This window comes from Symsagittifera roscoffensis, chromosome 3 (assembly GCF_963678635.1).
Source record: "Symsagittifera roscoffensis chromosome 3, txSymRosc1.1, whole genome shotgun sequence".
NCBI lineage: Eukaryota > Metazoa > Xenacoelomorpha > Acoela > Convolutidae > Symsagittifera > Symsagittifera roscoffensis.
In genome coordinates, this window is record NC_087064.1 from 18,865,079 (window position 1) to 18,884,368 (window position 19,290).

Here is a 19,290-nt window from a genome sequence, read left to right on the forward strand (position 1 = left end):
TTCTTAAAAACCACCAATCCGGAAGGCTTACTGCTAAAATTCCGAATTCTGCAGAGATTGCATTTTTCACATTCTGGTCGAATGTCACAAATATCGAAGTCATAACAGTTATGTAACAGTTTGAAGAAGAGAAGACAATCAATAAAAATAATTTGATAGCAAATAGGCTGTATGTTTAACATCACAAGACTGTCAGTATAATTAGTGGAACCAATTATCGACTTTACTGCCTCTTTCTGGATTTTTTTCCAAATCACGTAGCTTTGATAAATTTGGGTACCAAATACAAGAGTTATAAAGTAAAATGGACCTCACACAAGAAATGTACATTTGAAGCTTAGTTTTAACAGGTGAGTTGAAAGGAACATTACGCTTTAAATAATGAAAACACTTTGTGGTTTTACCAAGTTTCGCAGAAACATGGTGATTCCAAGATAAAGTAGGCGAGATATAAATACCCAAGTCTTTGATATGATCAACAGAGCATATTTCTGACCCGTTAAGATAAAGGTTGAAAATAAAGCTATTGTTTGAAATGAATTTAGTTTTGTCTTGGGTTGCTCAGGTTTTGGGTTGCTCAGGTCTCTACCGAATCTTTATCGGCAGCGTCCTTGGACCTCTGGTCTCCTGCATCATTTAATGATAGATCATCTATCTTTTGCGCGAGACCAGAACTTACGTCGTCTTTGTAGTGCCAGGTTGCAGAGTGCCATGCCACTTCTTGCTTAAGCCAGTTCTAGTGCGCCATATGGCAGTCCAGTCAGTGATAGAAACGTGCTTGACGTTGACCCATGATGTGGTCCCGTCTTGCCATTTCACAACTTGCTTGCCCTTCGTGTCAGTTTTGGTACAGGCGTCTTCTGGAATGGGCGTGCCCCTGGATGATCGGGTTGACATTGCTCGTCTGCTGGATGTCACAGGACTGGGGGAGTGGGCGCTTGGACGGACGTGGCGTGGCTCTGATTATGCGTCCTCGGCGGCGTCCCGTGTCACTGATGGTCGATAGCGGGTCGTCGGCTCGAGCAGCAGGAAGTCGCCTACGTAGTGCGATCAGTGGGGGATGTCAGTTCATTCACGAGTGGTTTCTAAAATCCCAGAGTGGGCCGCAGTACCACTCGTTCTCCGACCATACACATATGAAACTATTTAATAAGTATATCACAACAATTACGTCGTTTTTTGCTGTATACGACGGCCATGCGAAAGCTTTTTTGCTGTATATGACGGCCATGTGGGAGCAAAATACTATTTTCCAATTGCTGTCTTAGAAGTGGAATTTGTTTTTAGGACTGGTCGTTTTTTGCTGTATATGATGGCCATGCGGGAGCTTTTTTGCTGTTATATGACGGCCATGCGGGAGCAAAATTTAAAATTTTCAACCTCCGCTTTTTCATGCTTCTAGCCTTATCACGTTTCTCGTCGCAGTTTCGCGTGACCTCGTCGCAGTTTCTCGTCGCAAATTTTTACTTCCATATCTAAAAAATTCCAAGGATTTTGACTGGAATACATGATGAAGGGACTCATGACTGTAACCTCGGTTACTATGATACTTTTGACCTTCTGATTACCTTGTAAAAAAAAGAATAAAAAAGGTGTAACTGTGCCTACTGGCGGAATGGCTCACCACGTGACCGCCTTAATATAATCGTATGATCACTAACTGCTTTTTAAAAATATGAATTTAATCTTATATTTTAGTCTATCATCATTGTTGATTATCTTGATTTTTTACTGAATAAAATGTTTGTTTTTTAAATTTGACTTCTGTAATTGGAACATTTTGTGATACTTGCACAACAACCGGCCCTCATCGTTCTAGTTGAGTTTAATTTAGATGTTTCTCAAGAATTATGTTCCCTGTTTTAGTACTGCAGTCCCTCAAAACTTTGAAAATTTTCAGTTACAGATATGGGCGTGTTTCTTGATAAACCGAAAATTGAAAAAGAAACTTCAAATGGCGAAGGTAATGACCTTAAGTTTGGACTTTCTGCGATGCAAGGTTGGCGGACGAAAATGGAAGATGCCCATTCTTGTGTTCTTGGGTTGCCATCTGGCCTGAAGGTATGTTAAACATTGAAGCAGTAAAAGTCTGCAAATTGTTTCGGTAGAAAAGGAATTTAATGTAGTTGAATATCGCTTTCCTTCTTTCTTGAAGCTTTAGATTCTGAGTTCTCAATGATAATTTGCTCTTTCAGGTTATTGCCATCAGCAAATTGAAGACCTTCAAATTATTTTAAAAAATACTGCTTTAGGGCTACATTGTTTTGTTATTAGTTTGATGCTGATACTATTTTCCAGTTGCTGTCTTAGAAGTGGAACTTGTTTTTAGGACTGGTCGTTTTTTGCTGTATATGATGGCCATGCGGGAGCTTTTGTATCTAATCACTGCGCAAAGAATTTGTTAGATGTAATAACTAAACACGAAGCATTCAAAAATTACGACATGGATAAACACGATGACAACACAATAAAAGAAGTCATAAGGAAAGGTTTTTTGGAACTGGACACAATGCTAAGACAAACACCTACCATTACCAATGGAGAAGAATCCAGCGGAACAACAGTTTCATCTTGCTTGCTGTCTCCCCACAAAATGTTCTTCGCCAATTGTGGAGATTCGCGGTCTCTCATTGTCCGAAAAGGGACCGTGGCGTTCAGTACCCGAGATCACAAGCCACATTTGGACGACGAAAAAACACGAATTGAAGCTGCAGGCTAGAAGAGTTGAAATATTTGAAGTGAGTGTTCGCTTTCGGAACCTGTAATGTAATGATGTGATTATTTAGGAGGAAGCGTTATAATGATGCGAGTGAATGGAAGCCTTGCAGTTTCCCGTGCTCTTGGAGACTTCGAGTACAAAGATAATGCTCAGATGGATGCCATTGAGCAGCTGGTTTCCCCAGAGCCAGAAGTGACTGCCGTAGAGCGAAACGCAGAGGAAGATGAATTCCTGGTTGTAGCTTGCGATGGGATCTGGGACGAAATGACCAACGAAGACTTGTGTGCCTTTGTGTCGAGCAGACTAAGGATCACACATGATCTGGAAAAGATCTGCAACGAAGTGATTGACACGTGTCTGCACAAGGGAAGTCGAGACAATATGAGCATCATTATTGTCACATTTCCTGCAGCGCCTAAAGTCAGTCAGGAGGCTGTTGACGCTGAAGCAGACCTAGATAAGAGGCTGAAGAAGAGAATCGACGACCTGATGGACCAAGAAAAGATCACATCGATAAACGAGATCCTGGAAGTGCTATCCTCTTTCGACGGTAAGAAGTTGGACTATTTTTTCTAAGCGAGTAGCATTGAGTAGGCTCTCATTGATTGTAAGGATAGGCTCTCAGTGGGTCGTTTGTGTCTTTCGCCTATCCGCTCGATGATTTGTGTTCTGCCTAAAATACTAAGCAATTATATTAAGGCATTAAATATTTTGTAATATTTGTTGAAGTAAAAATGTTTTGTAGAAAAATATTCTTTCTTTCTTAAGGACTCTAACGGATAAACTTAGTTAGGTGATGCAGAATGACTAGAAATTAAGCTTTGTCAGAAGTAATTGCACAGCAACTGTTCGGTTTAACTAGATGCTGAGGATGGGTTTTGTTTTCTTTTAACTGACGCATCGTTTAGGTCTGCCGCCTGGCGGGGGCGTACATAGCAAGAGGAACTTCATCTGGGATTACATGGTGGAGAAGAAACCTGCACTGGCGGAGCAGAGCGAAGAGGAAAGCACCAACTCATATCCCTCCGCACTCCCCCTTGACATCATATCGCAAAGGTGAGTAAGAGTAACCCTCGGTCTCTCCGTGTCCTAAATCTCATTAAGCTTGCGAAAGCAAGTGTCTTGAAATTGGGAACTAGGCCGTTTTTCCCGAAAACAACACTTCGTACATCTGAAATTGAAGTTACTTTATTAGTGAACTTTAGCCCAGCGAGACCGTTGCATATTTTGCCCAGAGGTAATGCGTTTGTCTCTGTGCCCTAATGCCAGGGTTTGAGTCCCGGTCGGACCTTGGTTTTTTCAGTAGATGAAAATGAAAAAAAAAATTCAGTAGAGAAAAAAGTTTATCTCTAATTTTTGGCGGCTTGTTCGCCGGGTGTTTTTTTAGAAAATTCTATGAAATTGATTATTAGCCTTGCGATAAGTAAGGGTATTGCAACCGGGTACTAGATTTTTTTTCTTTCCCGTAAACAACTTTGTCCACAGGACCACTTCTCTTCTTATCTTCACTTCTCTTCTTACCTTGGCCTGGAAGTAAAGCTGTTGCCTTTGTATCTTAAGGCCTGGGGTTCAAGTCGTGGCAGGGTTTTTTTTCAGTATCAAGGAAATTGAAAAAAATCCGAGAAAAATGAATTGTTGGTTCTTCGTTTTTTCGCTCAGATTTTGTCGGCTAAATCGACACAACGGAATTTGCTTGTGATGTAGACAATTTTCCTTCTAGTTGCAAGTGCAAATGTTGTTCATTCTAATTTCAAGGGGGGAATTCAAAGATATAAAAAAAATTCTTGAATTCTATTTTTTTTTCGGTTCAGTTTGTGTCTGCTGAAAGATGGTCGGCTTAGTTGCCACATCACTGGTTCTTTTGCTCTAAGCAACTTTCATTGTTTTTGCAAGTGCAAGAGCTGTTCATTCTAGTTTTAAGGCGGTCTTGAAAGATTCAAATAAAAATCTTTTTTTTTCGGTTCAAGTGGTTTCAGCTCAAAAATTGTTTTCTTAGTTGCCACATCACTGATTTTTCTTGTGCTGTAAACAACTTTCATCGTAGTGGCAAGTGCAATTGTTGTTCAAGGTGGGACTTCAAACTTTTTTTTATAAAATCATCTTTTTTTTTCGGCTCAACTTGTGTTTGCTCAAAGATTGTCGGCTTTGTTTCTTTTCTTAAATTTTATCCCGTTGTTGCTAATTTCAAATTCTAGTGTCTGGCATGTTTGCCTGGAATGAACTTCTATTGAGACATGAAAATTTATATGACCTAGTTTTTTCAAAAATTTTCATTTTCGGCTTTTTATGTTTTTAATTTATGTAAGTGTTGTATCGCAAGTGGTGCGAAGCTCCGCTTCGCCTCTGCGGTTACCCCCCCCCCCCCCGTAAAAAACTTTGTTGACAGGATGGCTGAAATTTTGGTCGTCTCTACTTTCCTCAACGAACAGAAAAATGGAGCATGTCTGCATTTCAATTGTCTGCACTTACAATTTTTGAGCATGTCTGCATTTCACGTGCCCGTTCTATTTTTTGTGCTGGTTGCAAATTTACCAACTCCGATTTCAGTATATCAGTTTTTGTTTTCGTTTTTTTCCTCCGTATTTGGCTGAAAATGTTTCGGCTTAGAATAAATCGGCTTAGAGGCCTTTTTTGAGGTTTGATGAGCAAACAAATTTATCTAAGTGATTTCAGGGGGACTTAGAAACTTTTTGAGTTTTTCCAGTAAAAGTTTGTTTCGGCGCAACGTGATTGCTCAAGAATTTTAGGCTTTGTTACAGCTTTTAAAATTTGATTTCGATGCTTGTTTAACTTTTTCTTACTTTTTTTATGTCAGGAATTTTATTCAAGACAACAAAAGGAAGATTTTTGGGAGATCAATTTTAATTGGCTGAACATTGAATATGTGAACTAAACTAATGGTCAGTGGACGATATTGGATTCTTCATATAAGAAAATACAGATTCCATGATATAGTCATAAAGAAGACTCGGTTGTTTTCCAAATACGTGAATAGCTGCCATAATAAGTTCTGCTGCCATTGGATTGCGTGAACATCTATAAGCTGAGCAGTACGCGAATAATACTGTACAGTGGGAAAATTCCACGTGACAAGGATATTACCCAAAAATTATGCTAGCCAATCAGAATTCAGCGTTCAAAGATTTTGAAGGGAAAAAGATCGAAAACCAGTTATTACAGGAAGTTAGTTGGTTGAAACGTTTGGAAATTGAGTCCTTCTGCCATGCGAGTAGTCCCTTTGAGCAATATTGATGTTGAATCTGTAGTCGAATGTAATCGGTGGCATAAGCCGGTATGTTGTCAATTGTGGATTAAATTGTCCCGTTTCAGGTACCAGCGCTTTGCAGCCGCCACTATGGGCGCAGGCGCTGCGGCAGCCGGCGCCACCACAACCGGTGGTGCGGCATCCGGAGGAGCTGTAGCAGGTGCAGGAGGACTGTCAAATGGAAGCTTAGAGGCATCCACTCCGGCACAGAGCGAGAAGTCGGAGTGAGGACACATTTCATATTTAATGGACTGAAGTAAACTGTAATAACCAATTTATTCATTCTCAGTTGTCAGTCAGACTTTCTACGTACATGTACATTAGAAGACATCTTATCCGTAGATAGTTTATACGCAACTCAGCACACATACTAAAACTAGTCGAGGCTTTTAACAAGTGGCTTGAAATCATAAGGTCACATATCGCACTCTTAGGATTCGGTATATTCTGTGTGGTAGGCTGAGGATAGCTGAATTTATGCTATGGGTACCGATTTGAGCTCTATTTCCTGGCATCATAGATTTCAACCTATCAACGATTGAGCTCCTGTGTCCTTATGTAACAAAAAATTTTGAAGCTCTTCAAGTTTTTCGAAGTATATTTCGTCTTCATTGACATTGTAAAGGGATGATTGAAAGATGCGAATCGAGTTTAGGCAAAGAAGGGGTAGAGTCTAGATTAGTTGTGTGCTGGTTGCTCTGTAGCATCGATCTCTGTTCTGTTTGAAACGTGCTAAGCGGGCGTGTTTCCACTGTGATTCCCTCCCAGTGTTAACTTGAAACTCATACTTAGCTTCTGTACGACCACTCTCGCCTGGTCCAATCGCAGTGGTCTGAAGTGAACTTGATCGGCTGTGCATTATGTTCGGAATAAATACGCATTGGAAGTAGTCACTATTTGCGCCCGAGAAACGCATACCCATCAAAGACCAACTATATTTAAAACTTTTCCGGTATATTCGATGAATGGAATTCAGTTAACATTCAGCTGGTCCGATTTGAGAGGCCGATTCAATAACCATTGTAGTTTGCTGCTGTGATTGTAACTCAAAATACAGCAGCTCCTATGATTACTACTGCGCTCATGCTTTTCCTGCTGTGTGCGTTCATTGATGTAATGTCATTATAGATTGAACGAATACGGCGCAGTTAAGTACTGGAATCTTGTTAACTACACCCCCCCCCCCCCCCTCCCCGCCCTATGGTATCTTGTAACGAATTTTTCCCTATTTTAAAGATTTGAAGAGTTAAGCCTATATGAATTTAATACCTTGTTACGAATCCCCCCTTGCAAAATTTAGCTTACATAGGGGTGAAATAGTTAACAAGATCCAAGTACAGTCGCCCGCCAAATTGCCATTTCGAAGCCTTTTTTTCTCAAACATAAATTTCGGCATATTCTTTTGCGCCCCATCATGAGTTCATGTTGATACTCTACTAAATTCTACTTGATCAGATCTCAAGAAGCTTTAATCATTTTCCTCTAGTCCTCAAATACGTAGGCTTGGCTGAATGATCATCTTCTTAAACTTTAAAACAAAAAATGAGCCTGCTTTACCAGCTTCATTAAAAATATATATATAATCTAAGTTTGGTTGTGATCTTTCGTTCAGTTCAGTTTTTCCAACCAGTTGCTAAATATGCCATCGATATTGTATAGTTGTTTACGTTGCGTCAATGATCTGTGCTCTCCTGACAAAATAAAGCTGCTTTAAGTTGATTCGAGAAAAAAAGTTGATTGTTTCAAGAACAAGTTATCAAGGCAATTTCATTGAATCGACTCAGCAAGCTTCACAAGCTAAATTGTACCGAGAACTTAAAACTGAAATAATTAAATGTATGTTGAAAAATTGCGATAATGATCTTGTGTGCGCCATTCTAAGATTGAAAATGAAATGTGATTATGATGATGATTTCAAGAGGTCTTTTCAGACTACATCGAGCTCCTAAACTGCATACATGTAATAAAAACACATTAATCGTGATAATAAACCATCTGTTAAACTTAACAAGTATCGGCTAATTGATAATTTGGTCAAAAAATTGTATGGAAAAAATGCTTGTTGTTTTGGAGTCGTATAGTCTGTAAGGCCTAAAATTCAAATGTTATGATTGAAATGTAATATATATTCTGCTTTTTTAATGCTGTAATTATCCGTTCCAACAGAAGTCAAATAGTTTTTTCATTTTCGTCGGTCTTGCTCAGAAGTTAGAAGCATTCGCTTTTTAGGTCGACCAAATTGTTTTCCGAGCTCTCTTGGGAGCTCTAAAAGGACCTTATTTTGCGTATTGTTTCTATGAGCTAAAAATAACTTCATTTAAAAAACATTGGGGATCGTTTTCAATTGGATTATCATGATACAACATAGGCGATCAAATTTACTCGTTTATTTCATGCACAAGTTCAACAGAGGACGAAAGATTTTCGCCGAAATTACCGATCTATTACATTTTAAAAGAGTTGATGAATGTAGTGAAGACTCTTTTATAGTTCGTGATAGTTTTTTTAAGTACGAACCATCTGTTTTTTCTAACCTAACTCGCAAACAAAAGTGTTCATTAAAAGTGTTTACTTCTGTGCCGTTTTGCTATAATCACGACCTGTAGCATTGGAAATTTCATAGCATCTGTTCTCGGCTTTATTTGTGAGTAGTATTTTTGATGGACTAAGCGTCCGAGGCTGAGTTGTTAGTTCGTGAGACTCATAATTTCTAGGTTGAAGGTTCGAGTCCGAGACTTGGCAGAATTTTTTTTACTAATTCGAGGCTTATTTTTACTTTTCCTCACTGCAATTTTTAAAACTCTAGAGCTGCTTTTTTGTCTTGTTTTCGCAAGTGTTTGGAAAGCACAGCTTCGCCTAAAATTAATTTCCGTTCAAATATTTTTTGGAAATTTTTCTAGATATTCAGAGAAACTGGTCTGATCATGTTCCCTTCTAAGAATTTCATTGATCGTTATCGCTAAAATTTTTGTCCACAATCTTCATGTTCGATAATATTGTGTTTTGCTAACTAAATTAGTTAATATTTTTTCCTTGTTAAAAATATTCCATCGGACGAAACTGAATTTAACGACCGGGATACAAGAACGACTTCGCTCGCTCCTGATGAGCAGTGTCGTGACACAACACTAGCTCTTAGCTTCGGCTATAAAACCTTAGCAGTTCCTATGTCTGGTGTTTTGCATATACTGTATAGACGAATTAAGACACCATCAGCATAGCTCTCCTGTATTTCTCTGTTTGGCGGCTTGGTGATTCACAGAAACGTGCGCCGCAACAAGAATCAAATCTTAATTCCTGGAATCGGGGAGCCCCCTTCCGCCCAGAAAAACCCTGGGCAACTTGGCTGGGGCCGCAGTGTGAGACATAGATGGGACGACGAAACGAACTACCAAAACCAAGCTATCAACCTTCTCAGAAGTACTAATATTACGTGACAACTCTTCCGGAGGAAAGTTTAACCATTCAAAATGACACCAGAATGAAGAGATGAATTTTCATGCTCTACTCTTCGACGAAAAGTGAGTCAGCTGTCTGGAAAAATTCAACGTTGTTTGCTCCAGTCAGCTAACTGGAAAATTATGAAAACTAAAAGTTAAATTTGCTTCCTGAAACATGCTTCCTAAAATTTGCTTTCCAAAACACTGGGAATCTCGGTTGACCAGGGAAAAGAGAAGGGAGTCTTTTACTCGAAAGGAATAATTTGACTCTTCTAAACTGTATTTCCAATTAATAGAACTATGTCGAGCTATTGAGATCTATAAATTGTGAAATGATCTGACCGAAGAGATCAAGGCTTAAAACAATGTTCAAAAACTTCCTTCCAAATTAAATCTTAGTTACTATCATAGTTGAAGAATTATTTTCAATCAACATGCTGTCCTTTTCTTGGGTCAATTTTGTTCTCCCCAGAGTTTTTTTGATATTTGTACCCCAAATTGAAAGTGTTTCTGCAACTTTTTTTTCATATTCCCAAAGTTTTTTCTAAAACAGCTAAAAAGTTTCAATCAGAGGCGTAGTCGCTTGTTTTAAGTAGAAGTACACATTATCTGTACCAGTACAAAAAATTATGCTATGCTAAACTTCATTCTGGTGAAAGCCCTGTTAATATTAGAAACAAAGATAATTTTGTTTCTGGCTCGAAAACTGGAAATAACTCGGGTTTTTCGGGGGGTGCCAAAGCTCCCACTGTCAGTGTTTGTACACTAGCGTTCTTAAGTGAGCGTTAGTGTAATAGTATAAATATTCTTTTTTTCTAACCTAAATCTCAAATATTTGCAAAAGTGGCACTTTTCATGCTTTTTGATTGCATTTGCTTTCACATTCGAGTAGTAATAAGTTATACAGTTGATGCATTTTTAATTCATCAAATAAACCGAAAAAAGCTTAGTTTCAAACAACAACAAAATAAAAACTCGACCTCAGAATAATTCTAATTCAATATATCTCGCAATTTAAAAAGCGTTTTTTTTTCGTGCTCTGGCTAGTGTTTGCGAAGTCCAGCTTCGCCTCAGTGTGTTGATTTTTTGTTCGAATAATTGTACGGTTGATGAAATTGTGTTTTGCTTGTATGTGTTCTGTCTCTGCTTTGTTTTCATTTGCACGAGAAAGTTACTTGAAATCGGGAACTACAGTTTTTACCGCAATTAAGGGTTTTTCAAAGGGCAGGTTTAAGATTCGAGTTCCGGCGGACATTGTTCTTTTTTGTCCTGTATGTATGTAAATGTATAATTAGCCTTGTTATGGAGCCTCGACATCTTTCAGATCCCTTCTCGCTTGTTCTAGAGGTAAAGAACGCCAGAAAAAAATGAGCTGTTTGGAAAAATGCTTTGGGGTTCAGAAAAAAGCCTGTCGGGCTTCGTTTTTCATGGATGTAAAGAAATTGATAAAAGGAAACTTGTACAGTCGAACTATAGTTTGCCTAAATATTTTTGGAGGCTCACATTCCAAAGCATATAATTTACTGTCTTAAGCTAATCATTTTATTTTTACTTTTGAGGCAATTTTAACCGTAATTGAAAGTCGGCTCTGTAAGTGATTTTGAATGACTGTTTAACGGCGTGGTTGTTTGCTTTGAAATTTGTACCCCAAATTGAAAATGGCTTACAACTTTTCGTGTTTTTCTGTAGAGGTAGTTGTTTAATTGTTTGAATATTTTGGAGAGTTTATTTTCATTTTTTTTAATTCAATTTCGACAATAGCTTGGATCCCATTTTCCGTTTGCTTAATTTCATTGCTATATTTTGATGTAAGTGGATCAAAGAAAACAAAATTTCAGTTCAACAAGCAAAACTGGCTCAAAATTCTTATCCCAATGTTTTGAAGATTAAGTCCTTAAATTTTGTTAGGCTACTTAGAGACTCACTTTTATAGAATTTTGACAATAATTGAACCAATTTGTTTGGCGTATATTTTGCTTGACTAAAAAAACTGAAAATGATCGTTTTTGGGGTTAGTTTTTGGACCCGAATTTTTGCGAAATAAATTGCAGCAAGTTTTGTCTTCATCATTTTTTGTCTTTATACAACATAATTTGTCAGTTTTAAGTTTTTTGTTTTTAATTTGTTCTGTCCGGAGAATTTACATCAGCATTTTTATCGGTCAGTATTATTTTTTATGGCCTGGAATTTTTTTGCTTGCTGTGAGATTTTGAAGGTTTCTCTGAGATTTTTGAATACATAAATCTGATTGGCTGAAAATGACTGAAAATAATTTTTCAACATTCGTTCCCTCTATCAAGAGGGACGCCACCGTCAAGTATTTGAGAAACGTTGTTCAATGTTATAATCCGACCTTGACATGAGGTTTTGTTATCAATTCCCATCAAATTGATGTCCTGTAACGGTGTTGTTAATTCCAGGACTATTCCTAAATATTTCAAGAAAGTTTATGTGGGCAAGTTTTGATATGTTCTTAAAAACTGAATCAGAAATTATACTTGTACAAATTAGTGCTTCAAATGACTAAAATTTATAATTTTTAAACTTGGTTCCAAAATTATTATTCAGTTCTGATAAGAGTTTTTTTAATACTGTTTTACGTGTTCAGCCTTTTAAACATTTTTGTTCAAGAACCTTCGAAAAAAATAAAAGATATTAAAATATGTTAGTAGCATTCTAATGGTAAACTAATAGAACAATGGGCTAGTTTCTGCCTCTATTTTTGAACTTTGAATCGGGGTAGCGTTCAGCGAACCGATGTGTCAGTAAAAAACCAAATAAGCAAACTGAAATAAGTAATAATTACGTCAATTGCGAAGAAATAACGCTAGTCATTAGAAAAACTGAAAAAGTATTGTTTTTATTATTTGAAATGCAATTCGGTTGATTGTTCTGCTCAAAGTAAATAAACGCTCAATATAAAGCTAATAAGAGATATTTTTTGTGAGGGTTTAGTCTCATGATCTTGGAAATTTTTTGCGTTTCTTAAATAGTTTGACAAAGAGCAGAAATTTCTCAGCAACATGAGGCTAAGGCTATTAATTTTAATGAAAACGAAAATTTTAAAGACGGGGTCTTTGCAGGAATATGATTTTCACATCAGATCAAGCAATAAGTTAGCATGCTGATGTTCGACCTGAAAACTTGCTTGCCTTAGCACGCAGTCGGCCATATTCCAGCAATATAATTGCATAAGAAGTGGCGATAAAAGCTTAGTTACTCAATAGGGTTTTGAAATGGAACTAAAATTATTTAGATTAAAACGATTTAACCACAATTGAAAGTACCAACAATTGAGCTGTTCAAGTCTTCACGGAAAACCGCTGTTGTTTCTGCCCCTGGTTCAGGTATACTCGCAGTTTTTTCCGCTATTTTTCTGGGCTGTGTAATGTTGCCTCACACTCAACGATCTAGGATCATGTCGGGCCTCGAATCTCCAACCTTTAACTGAGAGGCGGATACATAACCACTTCACTACCGCTCCCACGGTTCGCGTTCAGTGATGATCTTTGCTCAGTGATGATTGTTTTCCGACACTTTCAAATAGCGGTAGAGACAGTTGAGATTAGGTGAATGTAGTGGTGTTTGATCTACAGTATCTATATACCTATTAGCACTATACAAATTTTAATACAGTTGTCATTTGTTTCAAGGATTATTATCGGAATACTTCTGTTAATTAAATTATTGCCTAGTTGTTTTTGCTTAGTTGCCAAAGGAAGCTATTAATTACTTCCATTTGACTTTTTGAGTATTTCAAATAATGCTGGTCTATTGACATAGATTTTTGTTAATTTATGCGTGCTAAATCAGGTTTTGAGAGATTTAAAAATGTCACTTTTTGGTCTTCGTGATTTTGGTTTATTTTTTGTCGGTTTGGCTGCCGTTTTTTGTCAAATGTAAAGTACAATAGTCACCAAAAACTGTTTGCAGAAACTTGCTAATAGGAAAGCGGCGCTAAATTAGTTTTTCGAACACTTTTTTTTTGAAAAAAAAGGTATTTTTTGTTCAGCTGAACTATTTTTAAATCAGGCAATGCCGGCCTACTTAAGACAGGTTTTTTTGAGCGTATTACAAGTATTGATTTGAAAAATTAAAAGATAAAACAATCGATTGAAGCTCTACGTCACTATGATTTTGCCTCTTCTGTGTCATCTATTTTTTGCACCTGTCACTAAAAATTTTTAATTGGTCAGTTCTTTGCTGTCTCTTTTCTTGGATTTTTATTTGGGTGACAGATTAACAGAAAATCGAGCCTCACTCTTTATACTTAAGTTTTCATACTTTTTAAAATTCCTCTCAAAAAGAGTGAAAGAATAGGCAAAATCTAGAAAAAAAATCCATTTTTGTTTTATTTAAGCTTTTAAGCGCCCTAATTACAGAAGCTGTACTTTGCGGGAATCTCAAATTCCTTCTGTTACCACTTTTTTCAACCTTGCAAGTGTTGCAACCAAAATGTGATTTGGAAATGAATTTTAATGCGTGTAGAACTGCTTCAAACATATTGAATAATTTCTACCTCATTTTCTGAAAATTTTTCTGGATTCTCAATTTTGATTAGAAAACATGTTTCAATTTTGAGAAACACGTTATTTTATTTTTTTAAATATAATAGTTTTGCACTCCGCTTGGCTCTCAATTCTGTTTTTGGCTTTATACTTTCATACTATTTTTATGAATCTGTATCGCAAGAATTACAAAACTCCACTTCGCCTCTGTACTTAAAGTATTTTCGCGTTAGGCCATGAAAGTAGACGGGGTCTATTTTCAACGCAATTCAGATTTTATCGGCTTAGTACATCAATGGATTGGGCGATGTTGTGTCTACATGCAAGTGCAAGGATTTGCCAAACTTAATAATTTTTCATAACAAGCTTTTTGAAAAATTTAAATTAAATGAAGCCAGAATACAAAAATGAGTTATTTTGAAAATGTTAGTGAAAATGACTTCAAATGAGTCTTTCCAGCTTGGCTCTCGGAATTGTAAATTGGGGGAATTCGCTGTCTTTCGGGACTGTTCGGTTGTCGGCACCTTCTGCAAATTTTGGATCAAACGAACCAGAAGATACTTGAGTCTTATTCAGGTGTTTCACAACCAGGAATACAACAATGATTATTATTACGACGACTACTATAATGAGAATTGCAAGCAGTGCAGCTCCTGCCGTTGAAATTTTGCCGTCATCGTTGTCTCCACCCGAAAGTTGCTCCGAGCATAATTGACCTAGAAGTAAAAGCATATTACAAGACTATCAAAAATGTTTTCAGGTAGTCACTAAACAATAAAAACCACGCTTTTAAAGAAAGTCGACTTTATCACCCTTACTGGCTGGAATAGGTACCACCATTTTCAGGTGTCTCAGAATTGAACAATTTTTGTGTTGACTTCAGCTGAAATCTATTTCACTTAAATGTTTGTTACTCAATTACATACAGTGCTGATTTACGTTATCCGGACAAAACGCATTAAACTAGAAATTTAAAACGCGTTTTTCTCAAATTGGGTTGATTTGAGGTACAAAATGATGAAGACAAAAATTGCCGAGAGTTTAAACAGAACTATTATGATGCAATTTGTTTTGATAAATTCGGGCCCAAAGTTTTACCCTAAAAATCGTTCATTTTTGGCTTTTTTAGTCAATCGAAAATTACGCCAAAGCTACCTCGTCAAATACTGACCTAAATATATGAAAGTGAGCCTCTTACGTAGCCCAACATATTTTAAAGAAAGGTATACTCTCCAAAACATAGTATAAATTTTGTTTTATTTTATAGACAAAAAAGGTAGTTTTTACTATATAAAACACCAGTTTTTCTTTAAAAACTATTTTCAAACAATTTGTTCAATTTTTTGGAGAATATACCCTTCATAAAATTTGTTGGGCTATAAAGCGTAATTTGTTGGGCGCTATGTTTCCGTTTCATTTTTTTCTTGTAAAATCATGGAAAGAGCTTATCTTGAAGATAATTACTAGCTGTTTTTTGAGGGCTTAGATTGAAAGTTGCCCTTTTGTGTACAACATGTAATATATTGTCCTTCCTGAGCTTCGAAAAAAAATTGTACCCACCTTCAAAATTTGAGCTGCAGTCGCAGAAGAACTCATCGGAAGTTTGATTGAAAAGACAACTGGCAGAATTCTTGCACGCACTTGAATTGACACATGACTCATCGCAGAACTGACCCCTGAACCCTGTGCCAATGCAGTCACATGTGTACTGGTTGATTCCGTCTACACATGTGGATCCCGACGCACAGTCGTTTCCCTCGCACTCGTCAATGTTCGTCTCACATGTCTCGCCTGCACATGGCAAAAGAACTTTTTCTTCGTATCAAATTACCATCCTCAACCCTCGAGCGATATCTTCGAGGGTTAATGTTTATTAGTTTGTTAAAACTCTTAAAATAATGCAAATGTTGAAGCTTAAGTAAATGTATGTGTCGGTATATTATGTGTGGAAAAAAGATCAAAAAATCCTTCTATCTACCTGTGAATCCAGGAATGCATGTGCAATTGAACCCGACAAAGTCAGTGGATTCGCAAGAAGCATTGTTCTTGCAGGGTCCTTCTTCGCAGAAGTCGAGCACGGAGTCGCAGTGTGGTTCTGTGAAGCCGAACTTGCAGTGACAGTTGTAACTGCCTGCGAGGTTTTCGCAGTCTCGTGTGGCGTTCTGCCGGGCACAAGGAGAGAAGGTGTCGCATTCGTCAATATCTTTCTCACAAACTGATCCCTCCCAACCTGCCAAAATATAACATTTCCGATGAAAGTGTTTAATCAGTCAATTTGAAAATCACTATAAAGTTATCGACTGTTTAAATGACTATAAAACACGTTTTGCGCATGTTCGGGAATTCGATAACCGGTGAATTAGTTAATTATAGGGGTGATTATTCGAATCATCAATTTTTTGTCGAGTTGATTGTTAGAAAATTTTGCCAAATCGATGCTTTCGGTAAAGGTTGCTGCTTTTTCTTGGGTACCTTGTTCACATGTGCACTGGAAAGTGTTGTCTACATTTGTACAGTTGCCTCTCCCGCTGCACTGCTGGGATGCACACAGGTCTACCTGTTCACACACCTCCCCCATGAATCCCGTCTCGCAAATGCACAAGAACTGACGCTAGAAGAATAATATGAAGTTCACTGAACAAAAATCAATATGATGCTCCATATATAGTAGAAAATAGTAATATTTAGTGAAAAAATGTCCCACGTTTCGCCCCACACAAGTCGTCCCTATTAATTTCACACATTTCGTCGCACGTTTTGCCCCTAACTTATTACACAGTTAATTAACAGCCGCTTTCTTAGTGTACAATATCGGAGCGAAACGTGCATGGGGCGAAATGTGCCAGTAATTTATGAGGTGCGAAATGTGTGAATACCAGTGAAAAAAGCATTTTCCTTCATTCAATCTAATAAAATAATCTATTAATCTACGTAGGTATGTACAATTATTGTACAATTACTTAACAGAGTAAAACAAGTAAAAAAAAGTGTGAATTTAAAACGTTCTAAACTAGAACTAGAACCAACACACAATGATCAACCGATGAACGAATCATGCAGAGTTAACAGGTTTTTAATCAATACTGAAAGTCATCAAGATAGACATAAAACAAATCACAACATTTCCCACCGGGGAAAAAATTAAACTACAACTTAACTAAAACCAATTCTATATACACCCATTTCCCCCTTCAAAGGAGGAACAAAACTTTACAAACTGCGCCAAACAATAGTACAGCAAGCAAAAGTGGAATCTACGAATGAAATTTAGAAAGTGCAGATGTACAAAAGGTGAATATACAGAACTTACCGTTATACAATAATAAAAAAAAAACTAAATAAAACACCACCAATCTACAAGATGTACATTCAACATGTAAAATATGATCCACATTAACGAAGGTCAGTTAAAAATGAAAACTAAAAAAGTGAAAATACTTGAAAAAAGTTTTGGCAGTTTTTAATTAAATCTTGCATCGGAATCGTCTAGTCTGTGTTTCAGGTCTGTATCAATTGTCGAAAAAAAAAATCACTGGCTCCTTCTATATCGTCAGTTTTGTCGGAACTTGTAGGTCCTGGTGAAGAGGGGGATCCGAAGGATGTATTCGTCAAAATTGTCTGGCTCGTCCCGATGGGATGCATTTCTGTGAAGACCAGGATAAGGTAGTTTCTGCAACGAGGGTGGTTTTTGGAGGTACCTCCGCGAGTGGTGTTAGAAGGTCTGATGGTGAAATGACGGTGAAAGAAGCCCTTGGTGAGTTAAGAGTGTCGTCCTGTAGCGTAAACACTTGAGTGGTCGGGTGTTCCTTTTCTAGAACGATGTCGATTTATTTTTGTTCTCCGAAGAATTTTTGGGGTCCCACGTTTCTGCGAGGTATAGACGTCCTCCATTGTTGTTCCAATGGGGAAGGTTCTTCTGGGGTACTGTCCAACAAAATTGGGTTCTTTTCATAACCCTCTATTGTCGCTTCGTCTGGCTCGTCCACGACTGCAGGGTGTTCTGTAGATCCAGTGAGGTTAGGCCTGGTTGATTGAGTGTGGTCGTCACCTGTAAAACTTAACCCTTGGTTATATCGCGAGTCGGCTTGTTGGCTAAGCGGTACATTATTATTTGTCAAATCGTCGAAATAGTCGTCTGTTATTCCATCCCATGAGTTTCAATTTAAAGATGGCGAGGAACCTGAGGTGTTTCGTGAAAGGTCGTGTGTAAAAAATGGATCTGTCGACGGTCCAGACACTTGTTTCGGCCTATCCGCTCTTGATGTGCCTTGATTTAACTGGAAATGATCTGTCCCAACTGTCTTCTTCGGAGGTGATAGTTTCCTCTTTCCTGCTTAACTCGAAGGTACAGTTAGGTTATGCTCGATGGGTGACTGATTCAAAACAATTTCCTGGGACCAGGGAGTAGCTTTCAATTGTAGGGTATAAACGATTTACGTAAAATGTGGCCGTTATCAAGTGTTATGGTATGCTCAGATGAGTCGATGTCATCCTGCTTTACAAGAATAAAATAAGTTTCCCCATTTTTTATGTTGGCCGCCCTTCTATAGTATTTACCTCCAGAGACTAGTTTCTTTATCGATCTTGAGCCTTTGTCCGGATTAATTTCACACATTTCGTCGCACGTTTTGCCCCTAACTTATTACACAGTTAATTAACCGACGCTTTCTTAGTGTACAATATCGGAGCGATAAGTTTTGGATGTTTTTAATTAAATCTTGCATCGAAATCGTCTAGTCTGTGTTTCAGGTCTGTATCAATTGTCGAAGAAAAAATCACTGGCTTCTTCTATATCGTCAGTTTTGTCGTAAGTTGTAGGTCCGGGTGAAGAGGAAGATCCGAAGGATGTATTCGTCAAAACTGTCTTGCTCGTCCCGATGGGATACATTTCTGTGAAGACCAGGATAAGGTAGTTTCTGCAACGAGGGTGGTTTTTGGAGGTACCTCCGCGAGTGGTATTAGGAGGTCTGATGGTGAAATGACGGTGAAAGAAGCCCTTGGTGAGTTAAGAGTGTCGTCCTGTAGCGTAAAAACTTGAGTGGTCGGGTGTTCCTTTTCTAGAGCGATGTCGATTTATTTTTGTCTCCGAAGAATTTTGGGGTCCCACGTTTCTGCGAGGTCTAGACGTCCTCGGTTGTTGTTCCAATGGGGAAGGTTCTTCTGGGGTACTGCCCAACATAATTGGGTTCTTTTCATAACCCTCTATTGTCGCTTCGTCTGGCTCGTCCACGACTGCAGGGTGTTCTGTAGATCCAGTGAGGTTAGGCCTGGTTGATTGAGTGTGGTCGTCACCTGTAAAACTTAACCCTTGGTTAGATCGCGAGTCGGCTTGTTGGCTATGCGGTACATTATTATTTG

The 19,290-nt window shown here is 37.9% G+C and overlaps 3 protein-coding genes across 3 annotated transcripts in view; 1 reads left to right on the plus strand and 2 right to left on the minus strand.

Moving 5' to 3' along the window:
- The window catches only part of LOC134841356 (tubulin epsilon chain-like), a 400,301-nt gene extending 399,144 nt beyond the window's left edge, over positions 1–1,157 (minus strand). Inside the window, exon 1 of the mRNA XM_063857290.1 lies at positions 1,143–1,157. The gene's annotated coding sequence lies outside the window, so the exon portion shown is untranslated. The remainder of the gene's footprint in view (positions 1–1,142) is intronic.
- A 751-nt stretch (positions 1,158–1,908) lies between these two features.
- Positions 1,909–6,212, plus strand: LOC134841610 (protein phosphatase 1A-like). Its single transcript, XM_063857637.1, has 5 exons — positions 1,909–1,999; positions 2,406–2,714; positions 2,787–3,269; positions 3,628–3,775; positions 6,050–6,212. The coding sequence occupies exons 1-5, from the start codon at positions 1,909–1,911 to the stop codon at positions 6,210–6,212; spliced, it is 1,194 nt and encodes a 397-aa protein (XP_063713707.1).
- An 8,087-nt stretch (positions 6,213–14,299) lies between these two features.
- Positions 14,300–19,290, minus strand: part of LOC134841612 (protein crumbs-like) — a 31,276-nt gene continuing 26,285 nt past the window's right edge. Inside the window, 5 exon segments of the mRNA XM_063857638.1 lie at positions 14,300–14,648; positions 15,493–15,723; positions 15,911–16,162; positions 16,405–16,543; positions 19,040–19,224. Coding sequence (XP_063713708.1) covers positions 14,374–14,648; positions 15,493–15,723; positions 15,911–16,162; positions 16,405–16,543; positions 19,040–19,224 — 1,082 coding nt within the window. The 3' untranslated portion in view covers positions 14,300–14,373.

Bases quoted from the DNA above. Each gene is read 5' to 3' on its own strand.
- LOC134841610 (XM_063857637.1), top strand. From the start codon at position 1,909: ATGGGCGTGTTTCTTGATAAACCGAAAATTGAAAAAGAAACTTCAAAT. The intron at 2,715-2,786 runs GCTAGAAGAGTT...GTGATTATTTAG, and splicing joins AACACGAATTGAAGCTGCAG to GAGGAAGCGTTATAATGATG. The intron at 3,776-6,049 runs GTGAGTAAGAGT...GTCCCGTTTCAG, and splicing joins CTTGACATCATATCGCAAAG to GTACCAGCGCTTTGCAGCCG.